Below are 18,120 nucleotides of genomic sequence, written 5' to 3' on the forward strand. Positions count from 1 at the left end.
GGGTACCCCACATCCCCACAGAAGCCTATGGGGGGGATAATGACAATGGGTCACCCCACATCCCCATAGTGACAATGGCGGACCCCATGGCCCCATTGGGGTCTATGGGGGGAACAGTGCCAATGGGGCACCCCATCAGGGTCGGGGGGGGGACGGTGACAATGGGGCACCCCACATCCCTACAGTGGCAAGGGTGGACCCCATGGCCCCATTGGGGTCTATGGGGGGGGGCAGTGCTAGTGGGGTACCCCACACCCCTATAGTGACAATGGGGCACCCTACATCCCCATTGGATTCTATGGGGGGGGATAGTGCCACTGGGACACCCCATTGGGTTCTATGGGGGGGGATAGTGCCCTCACATCCCTATAGGGACAATGGCGCATCCCATGGCCCCGTTGGTGTCTATGGGGGGAACAGTGCCTCTGGGGCACCGCATTGGGTTCTATGGGGGGGAATAGTGCCCTCACATCCCTATAGGGACTATGGCGCATCCCATGGCCCCATAGGGGTCTATGGGGGGAACAGTGCCACTGGGGCACTCCATTAGGTTCTATGGGGGGGATAGTGCCACTGGGCCCCGCACATCCCTATAGAGACAATGGCGCATCCCATGGCCCCATTGGGTTCTATGGGGGGGATAGAGGCAGTGGGCCACCCCATTGGGTTATATGGGGGGATAGTGCCACTGGGCCACCCCTATTGGTATCTGTGGGGGTAACAGCATCACTGGCCCCCCATTGGTGTCTATGGGGGTAACAGCATCACCAGGTCCCCCCATTGTGCTCTATGGGGGTAACAGCATCACTGGCTCCCCCATTGTGCTCTATGGGGGGATAGCGGCACTGGGCCCCCCATTGGTGTCTATGGGGGTAACAGCATCACTGGGCCCCACATTGTGCTCTATGGGGGGGATAGCGGCACTGGGCCCCCCATTGGTGTCTATGGGGGTAACAGCATCACTAGGCCCCCCATTGTGCTCTATGGGGATAACAGCATCATTGGCCCCCCATTGGTGTCTATGGCGGTAAGAGCACCCCTGCGCCCCCCATTGGTGTCTATGGGGATAACAGCATCATTGGCCCCCCATTGGTGTCTATGGGGACAACAGCATCATTGGCCCCCCATTGGTGTCTATGGCGATAAGAGCACCCCTGCACCCCCCATTGGTGTCTATGGGGATAACAGCATCCCTGGCCTCCCATTGGTATCTATGGGGATAACAGCATCATTGGCCTCCCATTGTGCTCTATGGGGGTAACAGCACCCCTGCCCCCCCATTGCTGTCTATGGGCTCACAGAGAGCACAGACCCCCCCATAGGTGTCTATGGGCTCACAGATCCCCCCCATTGCTGTCTATGGGGTTAAGAGCACCCCTGGCCCCCCATAGGTGTCTATGGGGTCACAGAGAGCACGGTCCCCCCCATAGGTGTCTATGGGCTCACAGACAGCACAGACCCCCCCCCCCATTGCTGTCTATGGGGATAAGAGCATCCCTGCCCCCATATTGGTGTCTATGGGGATAACAGCATCATTGGCCCCCCATAGGTGTCTATAGGGTCACAGAGAGCCCAGACGCCCCCCATAGGTGTCTATGGGGATAACAGCACCCTTGCCCCCCCCATTGCTGTCTATGGGGTCACAGAGAGCACAGACGCCCCCCATAGGTGTCTATGGGGATAACAGCATCACTGCCCCCCATAGGTGTCTATAGGCTCACAGAGAGCCCAGACGCCCCCCATTGGTGTCTATAGGGATAACAGCATCCCTGGCCCCCCATAGGTGTCTATGGGGTCCCAGCCCCCCCCCATAGGTGTCTATGGGCTCACAGAGAGCCCAGACGCCCCCCATTGGTGTCTATAGGGATAACAGCATCCCTGCCCCCCCCATAGGTGTCTATGGGCTCACAGACAGCACGTCCCTCCCCATAGGTGTCTATGGGCTCACAGACAGCACGGTCCCCCCCATAGGTGTCTATGGGCTCACAGACAGCACGTCCCTCCCCATAGGTGTCTATGGGGTCCCAGCCCCCCCATAGGTGTCTATGGGCTCACAGAGAGCACAGACACCCCCCCCATTGCTGTCTATGGGGCCCCAGCCCCCCCCCATAGGTGTCTATGGGCTCACAGACAGCACGTCCCTCCCCATAGGTGTCTATGGGGTCCCAGCCCCCCCCCATAGGTGTCTATGGGCTCACAGACAGCACAGACCCCCCCCATAGGTGTCTATGGGGTCCCAGCCCCCCCCATAGGTGTCTATGGGCTCACAGACAGCACGTCCCCCCCCATTGCTGTCTATGGGGCCCCAGCCCCCCCGTGCCCCCCTCACTGCAGGCGGTCGGTGCGGAAGGCGTCCTCGACAGCGGGGTCGGGCAGCAGGGCCGCGGGGTCGCTGAGCACACTGAGCCCCTCCAGCCCCAGGGGCTCGATGCGCAGCTCCTGCTCCAGCCCCAGCCCCACCGCCTCCACCTCGAAGCCAGGCAGCCCCGAGAGCGCGGCCGCGATGTCCTTGGACAGCCCGCACGGGGACTCCCCTAGGGCAGAGAAAGGGGGAGGGTTCCAGTGCCCCATAGGGGTTAATGGGGGTCAGGGGCCCATTGCCCCATAGGGATTAATGGGGGTCAGGGGCCCATTGCCCCATAGGGATTAATGGGGGGGTCAGGGTTCCATTACCCCATGGGGGTAAATGGGGGGGTCAGGGTCTCATTGCACCATGGGGATTAATGGGGGTCAGGGTCTCATTGCCCCATAGGGATTAATGGGGGTCAGGGGCCCATTGCCCCATAGGGATTAATGGGGGGGTCAGGGGCCCATTGCACCATGGGGGTAAATGGGAGGGTCAGAATCCCATTATCCCAATGGGAGATAAAGGGGGGTCAGGGTCTCATTGCCCCATAGGGGTAAATGGGGGTCAGGGTCTCATTGCCCCATGGGGGTAAATGGGGGGGTCAGGGTCTCATTATCCCAATGGGAGATAAAGGGGGGTCAGGGTCCCATTGCTCCATGAGGGTAAATGGGGGGGTGAGGGTCCCATTGCCCCATGGGGATAAATGGGGGGGGTCAGGATGCCTTTATCCCAATGGGAGATACAGGGGGGTCAGGGTCCCTTTATCCCAATGGGAGATAAGGGGGGGGTGTCCATGATCCCACGATCCCAATGGGAACGGCCACGGGTGCCCACCTGGCAGGAGGATGCTGGGCACGCTCCCCCCGTGCCGGCTGCAGTTGCTATGGGGCGGGCGGGCCAGGATGGGGGGGGGCTCGTAGCCCCCTTCGCTCTCTTGGTAGCCCAAATCCTCGGGGAAGCCCAGGCCCCCGGAGCCTTCGCCCATCCCAAACTGCTCAAACTGGGAAGGAGAAGCGGGATTAAATGGATGTTAATGGGATCCATCCCCCCCCCCCACTTCCCCTGCCCCACATCCGCGCCCCATAGACTCACAGTGCCCAAGGCGAAGTCCCCCAGAGGCTGGTAGTGGGGGGGCAGCTGTGGGGCGGCGCTGGGCAGCACTTGTGGGGCGGGGGGGGCTCTGTGGGGCAGGAGGAGGCCGGGCTGGGGGTAGGGGTAAGGGGGCAGGCGCTGCTCGGCCCCCAGCTTGGTGCTGTCCAATGGGACCCCCTAGGAGAGAGCGAGAGATGGGGGTCAGGGGGGATCCCCCCCCCCACACTGCCCCATAGCGGGGTGGGGGGGGCAATGGGGAGCCCTCCATCCCCACCCCCCAGTGCAGCCCCCATGGGTTGGGAGCCATAGGGGGGAGATTCCCATAGGGAATCATCGGGGGGGGCATCCCAAGAGGGATGTGGGGTCCTTGCTCATCATCACCCCATGGAGGGAGGCTCCATAGGGATGGAGGGAGGCTCCATAGGGACGGAGGCTCCATAGGGATGGAGGAAGGCTCCATAGGGATGGAGGAAGGCTCCATAGGGATGGAGGGAGGCTCCATAGGGATGGAGGGAGGCTCCATAGGGATGGAGGGAGGCTCCATAGGGACGGAGGGAGGCTCCATAGGGATGGAGGGAGGCTCCATAGGGATGGAGGGAGGCTCCATAGGGATGGAGGGAGGCTCCATAGGGACGGAGGGAGGCTCCATAGGGATGGAGGGAGGCTCCATAGGAAGCGGAGGGAGGCTCCATAGGGATGGAGGAAGGCTCCATAGGGATGGAGGGAGGCTCCATAGGGATGGAGGGAGGCTCCATAGGAAGTGGAGGGAGGCTCCATTGGGTGTCATGGGGTTGTGATTGAGATGAGGATGGACACAAAGACACGGAGGAGGAGGAGGAAGAGGAGAAAGGAAGAGGGCGAAGAGGAGCAGGAGGAGGAAGAGGAGGAAGAGGAGAAGGAGGAAGAGGAAAGGGAGAAGGAAGAGGAGAAGGGGAAGAGGAGGACAAAGGGGGCGGAAGGGGAAGAGGAGGAAGAGGAGGGGGAGAAAGGAAAGGAAGGAGGAGGAAGAGGAGAAGGGAGGGGGGAAGAGGAAAAGGAAGAAGAGGAAAAGGAGGAAGAGGAAGGAAGAGAAGAAGGAAAAGGAGGAAGAGGAGGAGAAAGGGGACGGAAGGGGAAGAAGAGGGAGAGCAAAGAGAAGGAAGGGGGAAGAAGGGGGAAGGGGGAAGAAGGGGGAAGGAGGGCGAGGAGGAAGGAGGGGGGAAGAGGAGGAAGAGGAGGAGGAAGAGGAAAGGGAGGAAGGGGAGGAGGAGAAAGGGGAGGAAGGGGAGGAAGGGGAGGAAAGGGAAGAGGAGGAGGAGGAAGAGGGGAAGGGGAGGAGGAGGAAGAGGAGGAAGGGGAAAGGGAAGAGGAAGGGGAGGAAGAGGAGGAGGGGGGGGGCTGAGGGCTGTGCTGCTGCCCTGTGGGTGCAGGTGTGGGTGCGGGCGCGTACCTGGGCGCTGTTGGGAAGTGCCTGTGCCTGTATCTGTGCCTGTGCCTGTGCCTGTGCCTGTGGCTGCGGCTGTGCCTGCGGCAGGGCCGGTGCCGGTGCCGGTGCCGGGGCCGGCGGGAAGCGGTGGTTTGGGAGCTGGCGCCGGCTCTCGCCCCCCAAGGCCAGGGTGGGGGGGCCCCGGTGCCGGGCGGAGGAGCCTGGAAGGGGCGGGGCCTGGGGGGGGAAGGAGGAGGAGGAGGAGGAGGAGGAGGAGGAAAGGGGGGGGAGGCCGGGGCTGGGCAGGGCCGGGGGGGTGAGGGGGGGGGGCAGGGCCGGGGCCAGGCCTGCGGGGAGAGAAGAGGAGAGGAGGAGTTACCCGAGGGAATGGGGGGGAATGGGGGGGGATGGGATGGAGATGGGATGGAGATGGGAGCGCCATGGGAACAGCATGGGGGAACAGGCACATCCCTTGGGATTGGTACTGGGATACAGGTGCATCCCATGGGATTAGTACTGGGATGCACGCGCATCCTTTGGTTAGTATTGGGATACAGGCGCATCCTGTGGGATTACTACCAGGATGCGTGCGCATCCTTTGGGATTAGTACCGGGATACGCGCGCATCCCTTGGGATTAGTGCTGGGATACACATGCATCCCATGGGATTAGTACTGGGATACACGCGCATCCCTTGGGATTAGTACCGGGATACACGCGCATCCCTTGGGATTAGTACTGGGATACAGGCGCATCCCTTGGGATTAGTACTGGGATACACGCGCATCCCTTGGGATTAGTACTGGGATACAGGCGCATCCCTTGGGATTAGTACTGGGATACACGCGCATCCCTTGGGATTAGTACTGGGATACACGCGTGCATCCCTTGGGATTGGTACTGGGATACACGCGCATCCCTTGGGATTAGTACTGGGATACACGCGCATCCCATGGGATTGGTACTGGGATACCCACGCATCCCTTGGGGTTAGTACTGGGATACATGCGCATCCTTTGGGATTAGTACTGGGATACAGGCGCATCCCTTGGGATTAGTACTGGGATACAGGCGCATTCCTTGGGATTAGTACTGGGATACAGGCGCATCCCTTGGGATTAGCGCTGGGATACAGGCGCATCCCTTGGGATTAGCGCTGGGATACACGCACACATCCCAGGGATGCTCCACCTTGGAAACGCAGCAGCATTCCCAAACTGGGATCACCGGGATACCCCCAACCCCTTGCGCACGCTCCTGTCTTAAGGGGCTGTTCCAGCCACCCAGCACATCCCACCCAGCCCATCCCAATGCATCCCAGCCCATCCCAATGCATCCCAGCCCATCCCAATGCATCCCAGCCCATTCCAATGCGTCCCAATGCATCTCAGCACAGGGATGCTCATCCAGAGCATCCCAGTACATCCCAGCGCATCGCAATGCATCCTAATGCATCCCAGCACATCCCAATGCATCCCAGTGCATCCCACCAATGCAATCCAATGCACCCCAATGCATCCCAGCACATCCCAGTGTAACCCAGCGCATCCCAATGCATCCCAGTGCATCCCAGTGCATCCCAATGGATCCCAGCACATCCCAGTGCACCCCAATGCATCCCAGCACATCCCCCCAAAGCATCCCAGCACATCCCAGTGCATCCCAGCACATCCCAGCAATGCGTCCCAGCGCATCGCAATGGATCCCAGCACATCCCACCAATGCATCCCAGCACGTCCCAGTGCATCCCAGCACATCCCAGCAGTGCCTCCCAGTACATCCCGGTGCATCGCAGCACGTCCCAGTGCATCCCAGCACATCCCACCAATGCCTCCCAGTACATCCCAGCGCATCCCACCAGTGCCTCCCAGTACATCCCAGTCCATCCCAGCACGTCTCAGTGCATCCCAGCACGTCCCACCAGTGCCTCCAAGTACATCCCAGCACATCCCCCAAGTGCCTCCCAGTACATCCCAGCACATCCCACCAGTGCCTCCCAGTGCATCCCAGCACATCCCACCAGTGCCTCCCAGTACACCGCAGTGCATCGCAGCACACCCCAGCGCATCCCAGCACATCCCAGCACATCCCACCAGTGCATCCCAGTGCATCCCCCCAGTGCCTCCCAGTCCATCCCAGTGCATCCCAGCACGCCCCAGCGCATCCCAGCACATCCCACCAGTGCCTCCCAGTACATCCCAGCGCATCCCCCCAGTGCCTCCCAGTCCATCCCAGTGCACCCCAGCACGCCCCAGCGCACCCCATTGCCGCACCTTGGGCGTCGTACGGGGGCGCCAGCGCCATGGTGCCGCTGATGCCCAGCTGGGTCATGGTGCTGGTGAGGTTCCCGGTGCTGCCGCAGGAGCCCAGGCTCGGGAAGGGCCCCTCCTCGGGGTCCAGGGGCGTGGGCAGCGGGGAGGGGAAGTGCAGGGAGGTGAGGTCGGGGAGGGAGCCCCCGGTGCTGAGCGCGGGCGGGAGCAGGGGCCCGGGAGCGGCGGGGTCCGGGGATGGGAAAACGCTGGAGGGGGAGAGGGGGAGAGGCTGGGAATGGAACCGGGGGCGCAGCCCCCCCTGTCCAGAGCCCCCCCCGGCCAGAGCCCCCCCTGCCCAGAACCCCCCCCACCCGCAGCCCCCCCCTGCCCAGAGCCCCCCCCGCCCGCAGCCCCCCCCCGCCCGCAGCCCCCCCTGCCCACAGCACTCCCGAACCATTCCCAGTTCACTCCCAATCCATTCCCAAGCCATTCCCAAACCATTCCCAAGCCATTCCCAGCTCACTCCCAAACCATTCCCAAACCATTCCCAAACCATCCCTAAACCATTCCCAATCCATCCCCAAACCATCCCCAAACCATCCCCAAACCATTCCCAATCCATTCCCAGTTCACTCCCAATCCATTCCCAATCCATTCCCAAACCATTCCCAAACCATTCCCAATCCATCCCCACCATCCCCAATCCATCCCCAAACCATCCCCAAACCATCCCCAAACCATTCCCAATCCATCCCCAAACCATCCCCAAACCATTCCCAATCCATTCCCAGTTCACTCCCAATCCATTCCCAATCCATTCCCAAACCATTCCCAAACCATTCCCAATCCATCCCCAAACCATCCCCAAACCATCCCCAAACCATCCCCAAACCATTCCCAAACCATTCCCAATCCATTCCCAATCCATTCCCAAACCATCCCCACCATCCCCAAATCATCCCCAATCCATCCCCAAACCATCCCCAAACATCATCCCAATCCATTCCCAATCCATTCCCAATCCATCCCAATCCCAATCCATTCCCAAACCATTCCCAAACCATTCCCACACCCCAAACCATCCCCAAACCATCCCCAAACCATTCCCAAACCACTCCCAATCCATTCCCAATCCATTCCCAAGCCATTCCCAGTTCACTCCCAATCCATTCCCAAACCATTCCCAAACCATTCCCAGTTCACTCCCAAGCCATTCCCAATCCATTCCCAAGCCATTCCCAGTTCACTCCCAATCCATTCCCAATCCATTCCCAAGCCATTCCCAGTTCACTCCCAATCCGTTCCCAAGCACTCACTGGATGCCCGGGACCTCGCAGGAGCGCGGCCGAGCTGAGGATGAGGAGAGCTGTGGGGAGGAAGGCGGTGAGGGCAGGATGGGCGTGGGGTGCAGCCCCCCCATCCCAACCATTCCCACCCCTCTCCCACCTTCCGGGTGTCCCAAGGCTTCAGCGGGGGCTTGGGATCATCGAAGGTCTCTTCAATGGGAGGCACTTGGAAAAGGAACACTGGGAAGAGGCATCGGGAATGGGGGTGAGGGGCACGGAGCAACCCCCCCCCCCCAGTGCACCCCAATGTATGGGGGGGGACACGGGGTTGGGATCTGGGATGTGGGGCTCACCTTTGCTGTCGACATCCCCATCCAGGAAACCTGGAAGAGAGGAGGGGATGGTGATGGAGCCAATGGGATGGGGATGGATGCAGGGGATGGATCCAATGGAATGGGGATGGATCCAATGGGATGGGGATGGATCCAATGGGATGGGGATGGATACAGGGGGAGGGATCCAATGGGATGGGGATGGATGCAGGGGATGGATCCAATGGGATGGGGATGGATATAGGGAGAGGGATCCAATGGGATGGGGATGGATGCAGGGGATGGATCCAATGGGATGGGGATGGATGCAGGGGATGGATCCAATGGGATGGGGATGGATCAGGGGATGTCCAATGGGATGGATACAAGGGGAGGGATCCAATGGGATGGGGATGGATACAGGGGGAGGGATCCAATGGGATGGGGATGGATACAAGGAGATGGATAAAGGAGGATGGATACAGGGGATAGGGATGGATACAAGGAGATGGGTACAAGGGGATGGATCCAACGGGATGGGGATGGATACAGGGGGAGGGATCCAATAGGATGGGGATGGATACAAGGGGATGGATACAGGGGGATGCATACAATGGGATGGGGATGGATACAAGGGGATGGATATAGGGGGATGGATACAATGGGATGGGGATGGATACAAGGGGATGGATACGGGGGATGGATACAATGGGATGGGGATGGATACAAGGGGATGGATGGGGATGGATACAATGGGATGGGGATGGATACAAGGAGATGGACAAAAGGGGATGGATACAAGGGTATGAGGATGGACACAAGGAGATGGATACAGGGGGATGGATACAGGAGGGTGGAAATGGATACAGGGGGATGGACACAATGGGATGGACACAAGGGGACGAATACAACGGGACGGACACAAGGGGATGGGCGCAGGGTGATGGACGCAAGGGGATGGACAGAATGGGACGGATCCAATGGGAGGGATACAATGGGATGGACACAAGGGGATGGGCACACTGTGATGGATACAATGGGACGGACAGAATGGGACGGATCCAATGGGAGGGATACAATGGGATGGACACAAGGGGATGGACACAAGGGGATGGACACAAGGGGATGGACACAAGGGGATGGACACAAGGGGATGGACACAAGGGGATGGACAGAATGGGACGGATCCAATGGGATGGACACAAGGGGATGGACACAAGGGGATGGACACAAGGGGATGGACACAAGGGGACAGATCCAATGGGACGGACACAAGGGGATGGACACAAGGGGATGGACACAAGGGGACAGATCCAATGGGACGCACACAAGGGGATGGACACAATGGGATGGACACAAGGGGATGGGGGGGGTCAGGTCCATGCGCTCGCTGTGGGGCTCTCACCGCGGCGCCCGGGCGCGGGGGGTCCCTGTGTGGGGCCCAGGAAGGGGTCCTGGGGGCCGGGGTTCAGGGCGCTCGTGTGCAGAGCGGAGTCGGAATTCGTCCTGCGGGAGACAGCGGGATCAGGATGGGAATTCCCATTGGGAAGAGGCCACCAGACCCCCCCCCCCCCCCAGCCTTATCCCATGGGATCCGGTTGGGAGCGATGGAGCAGGAGCTGCCATAAGCACCCCCCCCCACCCCATCCCTCCATGGGGATCCCAAAGGGATGCTCTGGCTCCTGCATCCCAGCATCCAAAGGGATGGAGGCCCCTAAAAGGGGATGATCCCCATGGAGCCCTTTCCCATCCCCAGCCCCATAGCGACCCCTAGGGAAGGAAGGGAGGAAAAGCGGGATGCAGGCAAGCACTGACCTGTTGAGAGCCGAGGGCAGGCGGAACAAATGGCCCTTTTCCATCGGGAAGTTCCCCCAGGGCATGGTCCTTAGGGAAAGGGTCAGGGTTAACTTGGGAAGGGGTTGATCCGGGGCAGCCTCACCCCATTCCCGGCCTTTATCCCTCTGGATAAAGCAGGAGCCGCCATTCCCGATCCCAATGCTGGGAGCCCGGGGAAAGGGGGAATTTACCTCCTCCAGCTGGGCTCGGGGGGGGGCGACAGGTACGTGGGTCCATAGGGAGAGCTGTCGATGTGCGGGCGCGTTAAGGGAGAACAAGGGTATCCGGAGGGGCTGATCCCATGGGAATGCTGCTGATCCCATGGGAATGCTGCTGATCCCATGGGAATGCCGCCTGCACAGAGGCACTGATCCCATGGGAATGCTGCTGACCCCATGGGAATGCTGCCCGCACACAGGCACTGATCCCATGGGAATGCTGCTGATCCCATGGGAATGCCACCTGCCCAGAGGCACTGATCCCGTGGGAATGCTGCCTGCCTGGAGGTGCTGATCCCATGGGAATGGCTCCTACCCAGAGGCACTGAGCCCATGGGAATGCCACCAATCCCATGGGAATGCCGCCCGCCCAGAGACACTGATTCCATGGGAATGCCGCTGATCCCACGGGAATACCGCTTGCCCAGAGGTGATGATCCCATGGGAATGCCGCTGATCCCATGGGAATGCCGCCTACCCAGAGGTGCTGATCCCATGGGAATGCCGCTGATCCCACGGGAATGCCACTGATCCCACGGGAATGCCGCTGATCCCACGGGAATGCCGCTGATCCCACGGGAATGCCGCTGATCCCACGGGAATGCCGCCGAGCCCATGGGAATGCCGCTGATCCCATGGGAATGCCGCTGATCCCACGGGAATGCCGCTGATCCCATGGGAATGCTGCCTGCCCAGAGGCGCTGATCCCATGGGAATGCCGCTGATCCCACGGGAATGCCGCTGATCCCATGGGAATGCCGCTGATCCCATGGGAATGCCGCCTACCCAGAGGCGCTGATCCCACGGGAATGCCGCTGATCCCATGGGAATGCTGCCTGCCCAGAGGCGCTGATCCCATGGGAATGCCGCTGATCCCATGGGAATGCCGCTGATCCCATGGGAACGCCGCTGATCCCATGGGAATGCCGCCTACCCAGAGGTGCCGGTCCCCCGGAAGGCCTCCGGGCTAAAGGATATGTGGCGCACGTAGCGGCGCAGGGGGGACACCATCCGGCGCGGGTCCCGCTGCACCCGCTCCACCAGGCCATGGTGCCGGGTGCTCCGCGTGGAATCCAGCGGGGAATGCAGCGGGCCCTGGGGATGAGACAGGGGTGAGGGGGGTGGGGGTGGGGTGGGGTCGGGATGGGGCTGGGATGGGGTCGGGATGGGGCTGGGATGGGGTCGGGATGCGGCTGGGATGGGGTCAGGATGCGGCTGGGATGGGGTCGGGATGCGGCTGGGATGGGGTCGGGTGAGGTCGGGATGGGGTCGGGATGGGGTCGGGATGGGGTTGGGTGAGGTCGGGATGGGGTCAGGATGGGGCTGGGATGGGGTCGGGATGGGGCAGGGATGGGGTTGGGTGAGGTCGGGATGGGGTCAGGATGGGGCTGGGATGGGGCCGGGATGGGGACGGGATGGGGTCGGGATGGGGCAGGGATGGGGTTGGGTGAGGTCGGGATGGGGCCGGGATGGGGTCGGGATGGGGTCGGGATGGGGCCGGGATGGGGCAGGGATGAGGTCGGAGCTCGGGATGGGGCCGGGATGGGGTCGGGATGGGGTCGGGATGGGGCAGGGATGGGGCAGGGATGAGGTCGGGGTGAGGTCTGGATGGGGTCGGGATGGGGTCGGGATGGGGCTGGGATGGGGCTGGGATGGGGCTGGGATGGGACTGGGATGGGGCTGGGATGGGGCTGGGATGGGACTGGGATGGGGCTGGGATGGGACTGGGATGGGACTGGGATGGGGCTGGGATGGGACTGGGATGGGGCAGGGATGGGGCTGGGATGGGGCAGGGATGGGGCTGGGATGAGGTCGGGATGGGGCCGGGATGGGGCCGGGATGGGGTCGGGATGAGGTCGGGATGAGGCTGGGATGAGGCCGGGATTGGGCCGGGATGGGGCAGGGATGGGGCCGGGATGGGGCAGGGATGGGGCCGGGATGGGTCCGGGATGGGGTTGGGTGAGGTCGGGATGGGGTCGGGATGGGGTCGGGATGGGGCTGGGATGGCGTCGGGATGGGGCTGGGATGGGGTCGGGATGGGGCTGGGATGGGGTCGGGATGGGGCCCTTCCGCCGCCACAGGGATCATGGAATCATGGAATGAACCAGCTCAAGCCCAACCATTCCCAGCATGCACTGGGAACGCTGCATGGATGGAGGCTGCCCCATTCCCTGTCCCGATCCCGACTGCTCCTCACTGGACCAACTCATCCCAATAAACCCCCTCTGGCGCAGCCTGAGGCCGCTTCCTCTCATCCCATCCCTTTCATCCCATCCCTATCCTCTTATCCCATCTTTTTCCTCTTATCCCATCCCTTTCATCCCATCTCTTCCCTCTTACCCATCCCTGTCTTCTTATCCCATCCCTTCCCTCTTATCCCATCCCTTTCATCCCATCTCTTCCCTCTTATCCCATCCATTTCCTCTTACCCCATTACTTCCCTTTTATCCCATCGCTTCCTTTTCATCCCATCTTTTCCCCCTTATCCCATCCCTTTTATCCAGTCCCTTCCCCGTTATCCCATCCGTTTCATCCCACCTCTTCCCTCTTATCCCATCCTTTTCCTCTTATCCCATCCCTTCCCTTTTATCCCACCCCTTCCCTCTTATCCCACCCTTTTCCACTTATCCCATCTCTTCCCTCTTATCCCATCCGTCTCCTCTTACCCCATTACTTCTCTTTTATCCCATCCCTTCCTTTTTATCCCATCCCTTCCCTCTTATCCCATCTCTCTCATCCCATCTCTTCCCTCTTATCCCATCCTTTTCCTGTTATCCCATCCCTCTCTTCTTAGCTTATCCCTTCCCTCTTATCCCATCCATTTCCTCTTACCCCATTACTTCCCTTTTATCCCATCCCTTCCCTCTTATCCCATCCGTTTCCTCTTATCCCATCCCTTCCTTTTCATCCCATCCTTTCCCCCTTATCCCATCCCTTCCCCTATATCCCACCCATCCCCTCGGAGCTCAGCTCCCGCCCCCTCCACCCTGTCCCTGAGCTCCATCCCAACGCCCCCCTCCATGGTTCCACGCTATCCCCACGGATCCCCCAGTCCCATCCCAGTCCCATCCCAGTCCCATCCCAGTCCCATCCCGGAGCTCACCTGGAAGTCGGGAACGCCGCTGCCCAGCTGGTTGACGTTGGGGAGGGAGCCGCTGTAATAGGGCCCCCGGCTGTGCGCCAGCCGCAGCTTCTGGGCCTGCAACTGGGAGCAGGGAGCCGGGATGCTGGGATGCTCCCAGAGCATCCCTAGGGATAGCGGGAATGGGGCGGGGAAAGGGGAAGGAATAGGGGAAGGAATAGGGGAAGGAATACGGGAAGGAATACGGGAAGGAATACGGGAAGGAACAGGGGAAGGAACAGGGGAAGGAATAGGGGAAGGAATAGGGGAAGGAATAGGGCAGGAATAGGGGAAGGAATAGGGCAGGAATAGGGGAAGGAATAGGGGCAGGAATAGGGGAAGGAACAGGGGCAGGAATAGAGCAATAATAGGGCAGGAATGGGATGGGAATAGAGCAGGAATAGGGGAAGGAACAGGGCAATAACAGGGCAGGAATGGGGGGGAATAGAGCAGGAATAGGGCAGGAATAGGGGAAGGAATAGGGCCGGAATAGGGCAATAACAGGGCAGGAATAGGGGAAGGAACAGGAGAAGGAATAGGACAAGAATAGGGGAAAGAATAAAGCAATAACATGGTATGAATAGGACAGGAAAGGAGAGGAAATAGGGCATGAATAGGGTGAGAATAAGGCAATAATAGGGCAAGATTAGAAAGGAATGGAGCAGGAATAATGCAGGAATGGAGTGGGAATAAGGGAGGAATAGGGGAAGGAATAGGAAGGAATAGAACAATAATAGGGCAAGAATGGGGTGGGAATAGGGCACGAATAGGGGAAGGAATAGGGGAGGAATACAGCAGTAACAGAGCAGGAATGCGGTAGGAACAGGAGAAGGAATAAGGCAATAACAGGGAGGAATAGGAAGGGAATGGGGTGGGAATAAGGCAAGAATAGGGGAAAGAATAAGCCAGGAATAGACGAATAATAGGGCAGGAATGGGCTAGGAATAGGGAGGGAACAGAAGAAATAGGGCAGGAATAGAGCAATAATAGGGCAGGAATGGGAGGGGAATAGAGCACGAATAGGGGAATGAATAGGGCAGGGATCCCCCCCACCCCCCCAAGGGAGCATCCCATTGGGATGGAGGGATCCCCGAACCCCAGCTGGGATAACGGCACCAATGCAATCCCAAGGCAATTCCAGCAGGGAAGCAGGCTCCAGCTACCCCAAATCCCATTGGGAATCCCATAGGAGCGCGCGGAGGAGCTGCCCTCATCCCTATGGATGCCAGCAATGGGGGCTGAGCCTCGCGTGGGGACCCCGATCCCAAAGGGAGCGGGATCCCGGGCATGGCTGCACATTAACCGCCTGTTTGCTCTGCAAACACAGCCCGGAGCCTCCCGCCGTTCCCATTGGGATCTATGGGAATCCCGCCAGGAGGATCCCATGGGATCGCTGCCTTCCGGTGGGATTCCCAACCCAAACACCCCCCCACACACACCAATTCCCACTGATCCCAAGCGTTCCTGGCACCGCCCCCATGCTCCTGGAGCTGACCCATCCCATGGCTCCAATGGGAATGAATGGGAATCCCATCACCCGGCTTGGCCCGGCCTGGCTCCATACCCCAAACCACAGCATTCCCAGCCGTCCCTATGCCAATCCCAGCCATCCCTATGGCATTCCCATCCGTCCCTATGGCATTCCCATCCGTCCCTATGGCATTCCCAGCCGTCCCTATGGCATTCCCAGCCTCCCCTATGCCAATCCCAGCCATTCCTATGGCATTCCCATCCATCCCTATGGCATTCCCAGTCTTCCCTATAGCATTCCCAGCCGTACCTATGCCAATCCCAGCCATCCCTATAACATTCCCAGGCATCCCTATGGCATTCCCAGCCTTCTGTATGGCATTCCCAGCCTTCCCTATAGTATTCCCAGCCATTCCTATGGCATTTCCAGGCGTTCCTATGCCAATCCCAGCCATCCCTATGGCAATTCCAGCCGTCCTTATGGCAATCCCAGCCGTCCCTATGGCATTCCCCTCAGAGCACACCACATTCCCATTCCCATCCCCATCCCAATGGGATCTGCTCCATACCTCTCTTCCCAGGCTCCAGCCCAGTGGAAGCCAAGCCAGGGACAGAGCATCCAGTGCTTCCCATGGGAACACCAAGCCCTCTGCAGCCCATGGGGGGGCACCCCCATAGTCACCCCATAGGGGGTACACCCTATAGACACCCCCACATACACATCCCATAAGGGGGTACCCCCTATAGACATCCATTGGGGGAGATATCCCCATAAGACACCCCATGAGGAAGTACCCCCCACAGACATCCAATGGGGGGGTATCCCCCATAGACACCCTATAGCGGGGGTACCCCTATAGACACCCTATGGAGGTGTACCCCCTATAGTCACCCCCGCATACACACCCCATAGTGGGTACCCCCTATAGACATCCAATGGGGGGGTACCCCCCATAGACACCGTATAGCGGGGTTACCCCCATAAACACCCTAAGGGGGGGGTAACGCTATGGACACCCCATAGGGGGTTACCCCTATACACACCCTATGGAGGGGGTACCCCCTATAGATACCCTATGGGGGGGTACCCCTATAGACACCGCATAGGGGGTTACCCCCATATACACCCTATGGGGGGGGTACCCCTATAGACACCCCATAGGGGGTTACCCCCATAGACATCCCATAGGGGCTTACCCCCATACACACCCTATGAGGAGGTACCCCCTATAGACACCCCATAGGGAGTTCCCCCATACACACCCCATAAGGGGGTACCCCCATAGACACCCCATAGGGGGTTACCCCCATACACAACCTATGGGGAGGTACCCCTACAGACACCCCATAGGGAGTTCCCCCATACACACCCTATGGAAGGGTACCCCCATAGACACCCCATAGGGGGTTACCCCCATACACACCCTATAGGGAGGCACCCCTACAGACACCCCCCATAGGGCCTCCCCCCGATCTCCCCTCAGCGAGGCCCGGTGCAGGCCGCGGCGCTGCTCACCCGCGTGGAGCCGAGCTCCATCATCACCTCCTCGAAGGCCGCCGTCTCTTCCGCCTGCCGCTGCTTCTGCAGCGCGATCTTCTCGCTGAACTTACGGGGGTTCGAACCGGAACCGGAGCCGGAACCGGAGCCTGCCCCGGAGGCCCCAGCACCGGGCCCGGGACCAGGCCCCGCGCCTGCCGCCGCCGCCATCTTGGCCCCCCCCCCTTCCCTTCCTCCTCCACTTCTACCGCTACCGCCACCGCCCGCCGCGCGGGGGATGCTGGGGGATGGAGTCCGCCCCAGCGCCGCAGCCCATTGGGTGGGGAAAGGGCGGGGGGAAGGACTACAAGTCCCAGCAGGCACCGCGGAGGGAGCGCAAGGGGTGATGGGGGATGAGGCCCAGGTCGCTCATGGGAAGGGTGGGGAGGGGGCTGAACTACAAGTCCCAGCGTGCACTGCGGCGACGCGAGGGAGGGGCGAGGGGCCCTATGGAGCCCTATAGGGGGCACAATGTGACCCCTCCCCAGCCCATATACCCCTATAGGGGGTACAATGTGACCGTCCCCAGCCCATATACCCCTATAGGGGGTACAATGTGAACCCCCCCAGCCCATATAGCCCTATAGGAGGTACAATGTGACCCCCCCAGCCCATATACCCCTATAGGGGGTACAATGTGAACCCCCCAGCCCATATACCCCTATAGGGGGGTACAATGTGACCCCCCCCAGCCCATATACCCCTATAGGGGTACAATGTGAACCCCCCAGCCCATATACCCCTATAGGGGTACAATGTGAACCCCCCAGCCCATATACCCCTATAGGGGATACAATGTGCCCCCCTCCCAGTTAAAGGCAGCCCCATCAGCTCGAGTCCTTTATTCATCCAATGCGTCCTCCGATCCTGGGGGGGGCGCTGTTGCTCCCATCCTATAAAGGCACTTATGGGGTGTGTAGGGGGGGACCCGCTCAAGCCCGCCCCACCCCGCCCCCTATCCTTGGGTCCCATGGGGGGAGCAGCTCCGTTCCCCCCTCTGTGGATGGGGGGGGGATGCGGGGAGCCTTTGGCACTTGGGTGAGGGGGTGGGGAAGTGATGCCCGTTCCTGATACAGGGAATGGGGAATGGAAAACAGGGAATGGGAATGGGGAATAGGGATGGGGAATAGGGAATAGGGATGAGGAATGGAAAACAGGGAATGGGGAATAGGGAACGGGGAAACAGGGAATGGGGAATGGGGAATGGGGAAAGGGGAATGGAAAACGGAATGGGGATGGGGAAAC

At 60.5% G+C, this 18,120-nt stretch overlaps 1 protein-coding gene across 1 annotated transcript; it reads right to left on the reverse strand.

Annotated features, from left to right (window-relative positions):
- Nucleotides 1–2,325: 2,325 nt before the first annotated feature.
- Nucleotides 2,326–17,046, reverse strand: LOC133218170 (CREB-regulated transcription coactivator 2-like). The gene is made up of 14 exons (XM_061364322.1): nucleotides 16,855–17,046; nucleotides 13,851–13,952; nucleotides 11,726–11,842; nucleotides 10,721–10,782; nucleotides 10,509–10,577; nucleotides 10,099–10,199; nucleotides 8,736–8,765; nucleotides 8,543–8,607; nucleotides 8,413–8,462; nucleotides 7,118–7,362; nucleotides 4,869–5,065; nucleotides 3,440–3,616; nucleotides 3,182–3,347; nucleotides 2,326–2,534 (listed from the first exon to the last, which is right to left on the reverse strand). The coding sequence occupies exons 1-14, from the start codon at nucleotides 17,044–17,046 to the stop codon at nucleotides 2,326–2,328; spliced, it is 1,782 nt and encodes a 593-aa protein (XP_061220306.1).
- Nucleotides 17,047–18,120: the final 1,074 nt, after the last annotated feature.

This window comes from Neopsephotus bourkii, unplaced genomic scaffold, assembly GCF_033783945.1.
Source record: "Neopsephotus bourkii isolate Nb327-2 ecotype Australia unplaced genomic scaffold, CSIRO-AGI_Nbou_v1 NB_1205, whole genome shotgun sequence".
Classification (NCBI taxonomy): domain Eukaryota; kingdom Metazoa; phylum Chordata; class Aves; order Psittaciformes; family Psittacidae; genus Neopsephotus; species Neopsephotus bourkii.

Bases quoted from the DNA above. Each gene is read 5' to 3' on its own strand.
- LOC133218170 (XM_061364322.1), bottom strand. From the start codon at position 17,046: ATGGCGGCGGCGGCAGGCGCGGGGCCTGGTCCCGGGCCCGGTGCTGGG. The intron at 10,578-10,720 runs GTAAATTCCCCC...CCTTTCCCTAAG, and splicing joins CCCGAGCCCAGCTGGAGGAG to GACCATGCCCTGGGGGAACT. The intron at 3,348-3,439 runs GTGAGTCTATGG...TCTCCTTCCCAG, and splicing joins GGGACTTCGCCTTGGGCACT to TTTGAGCAGTTTGGGATGGG.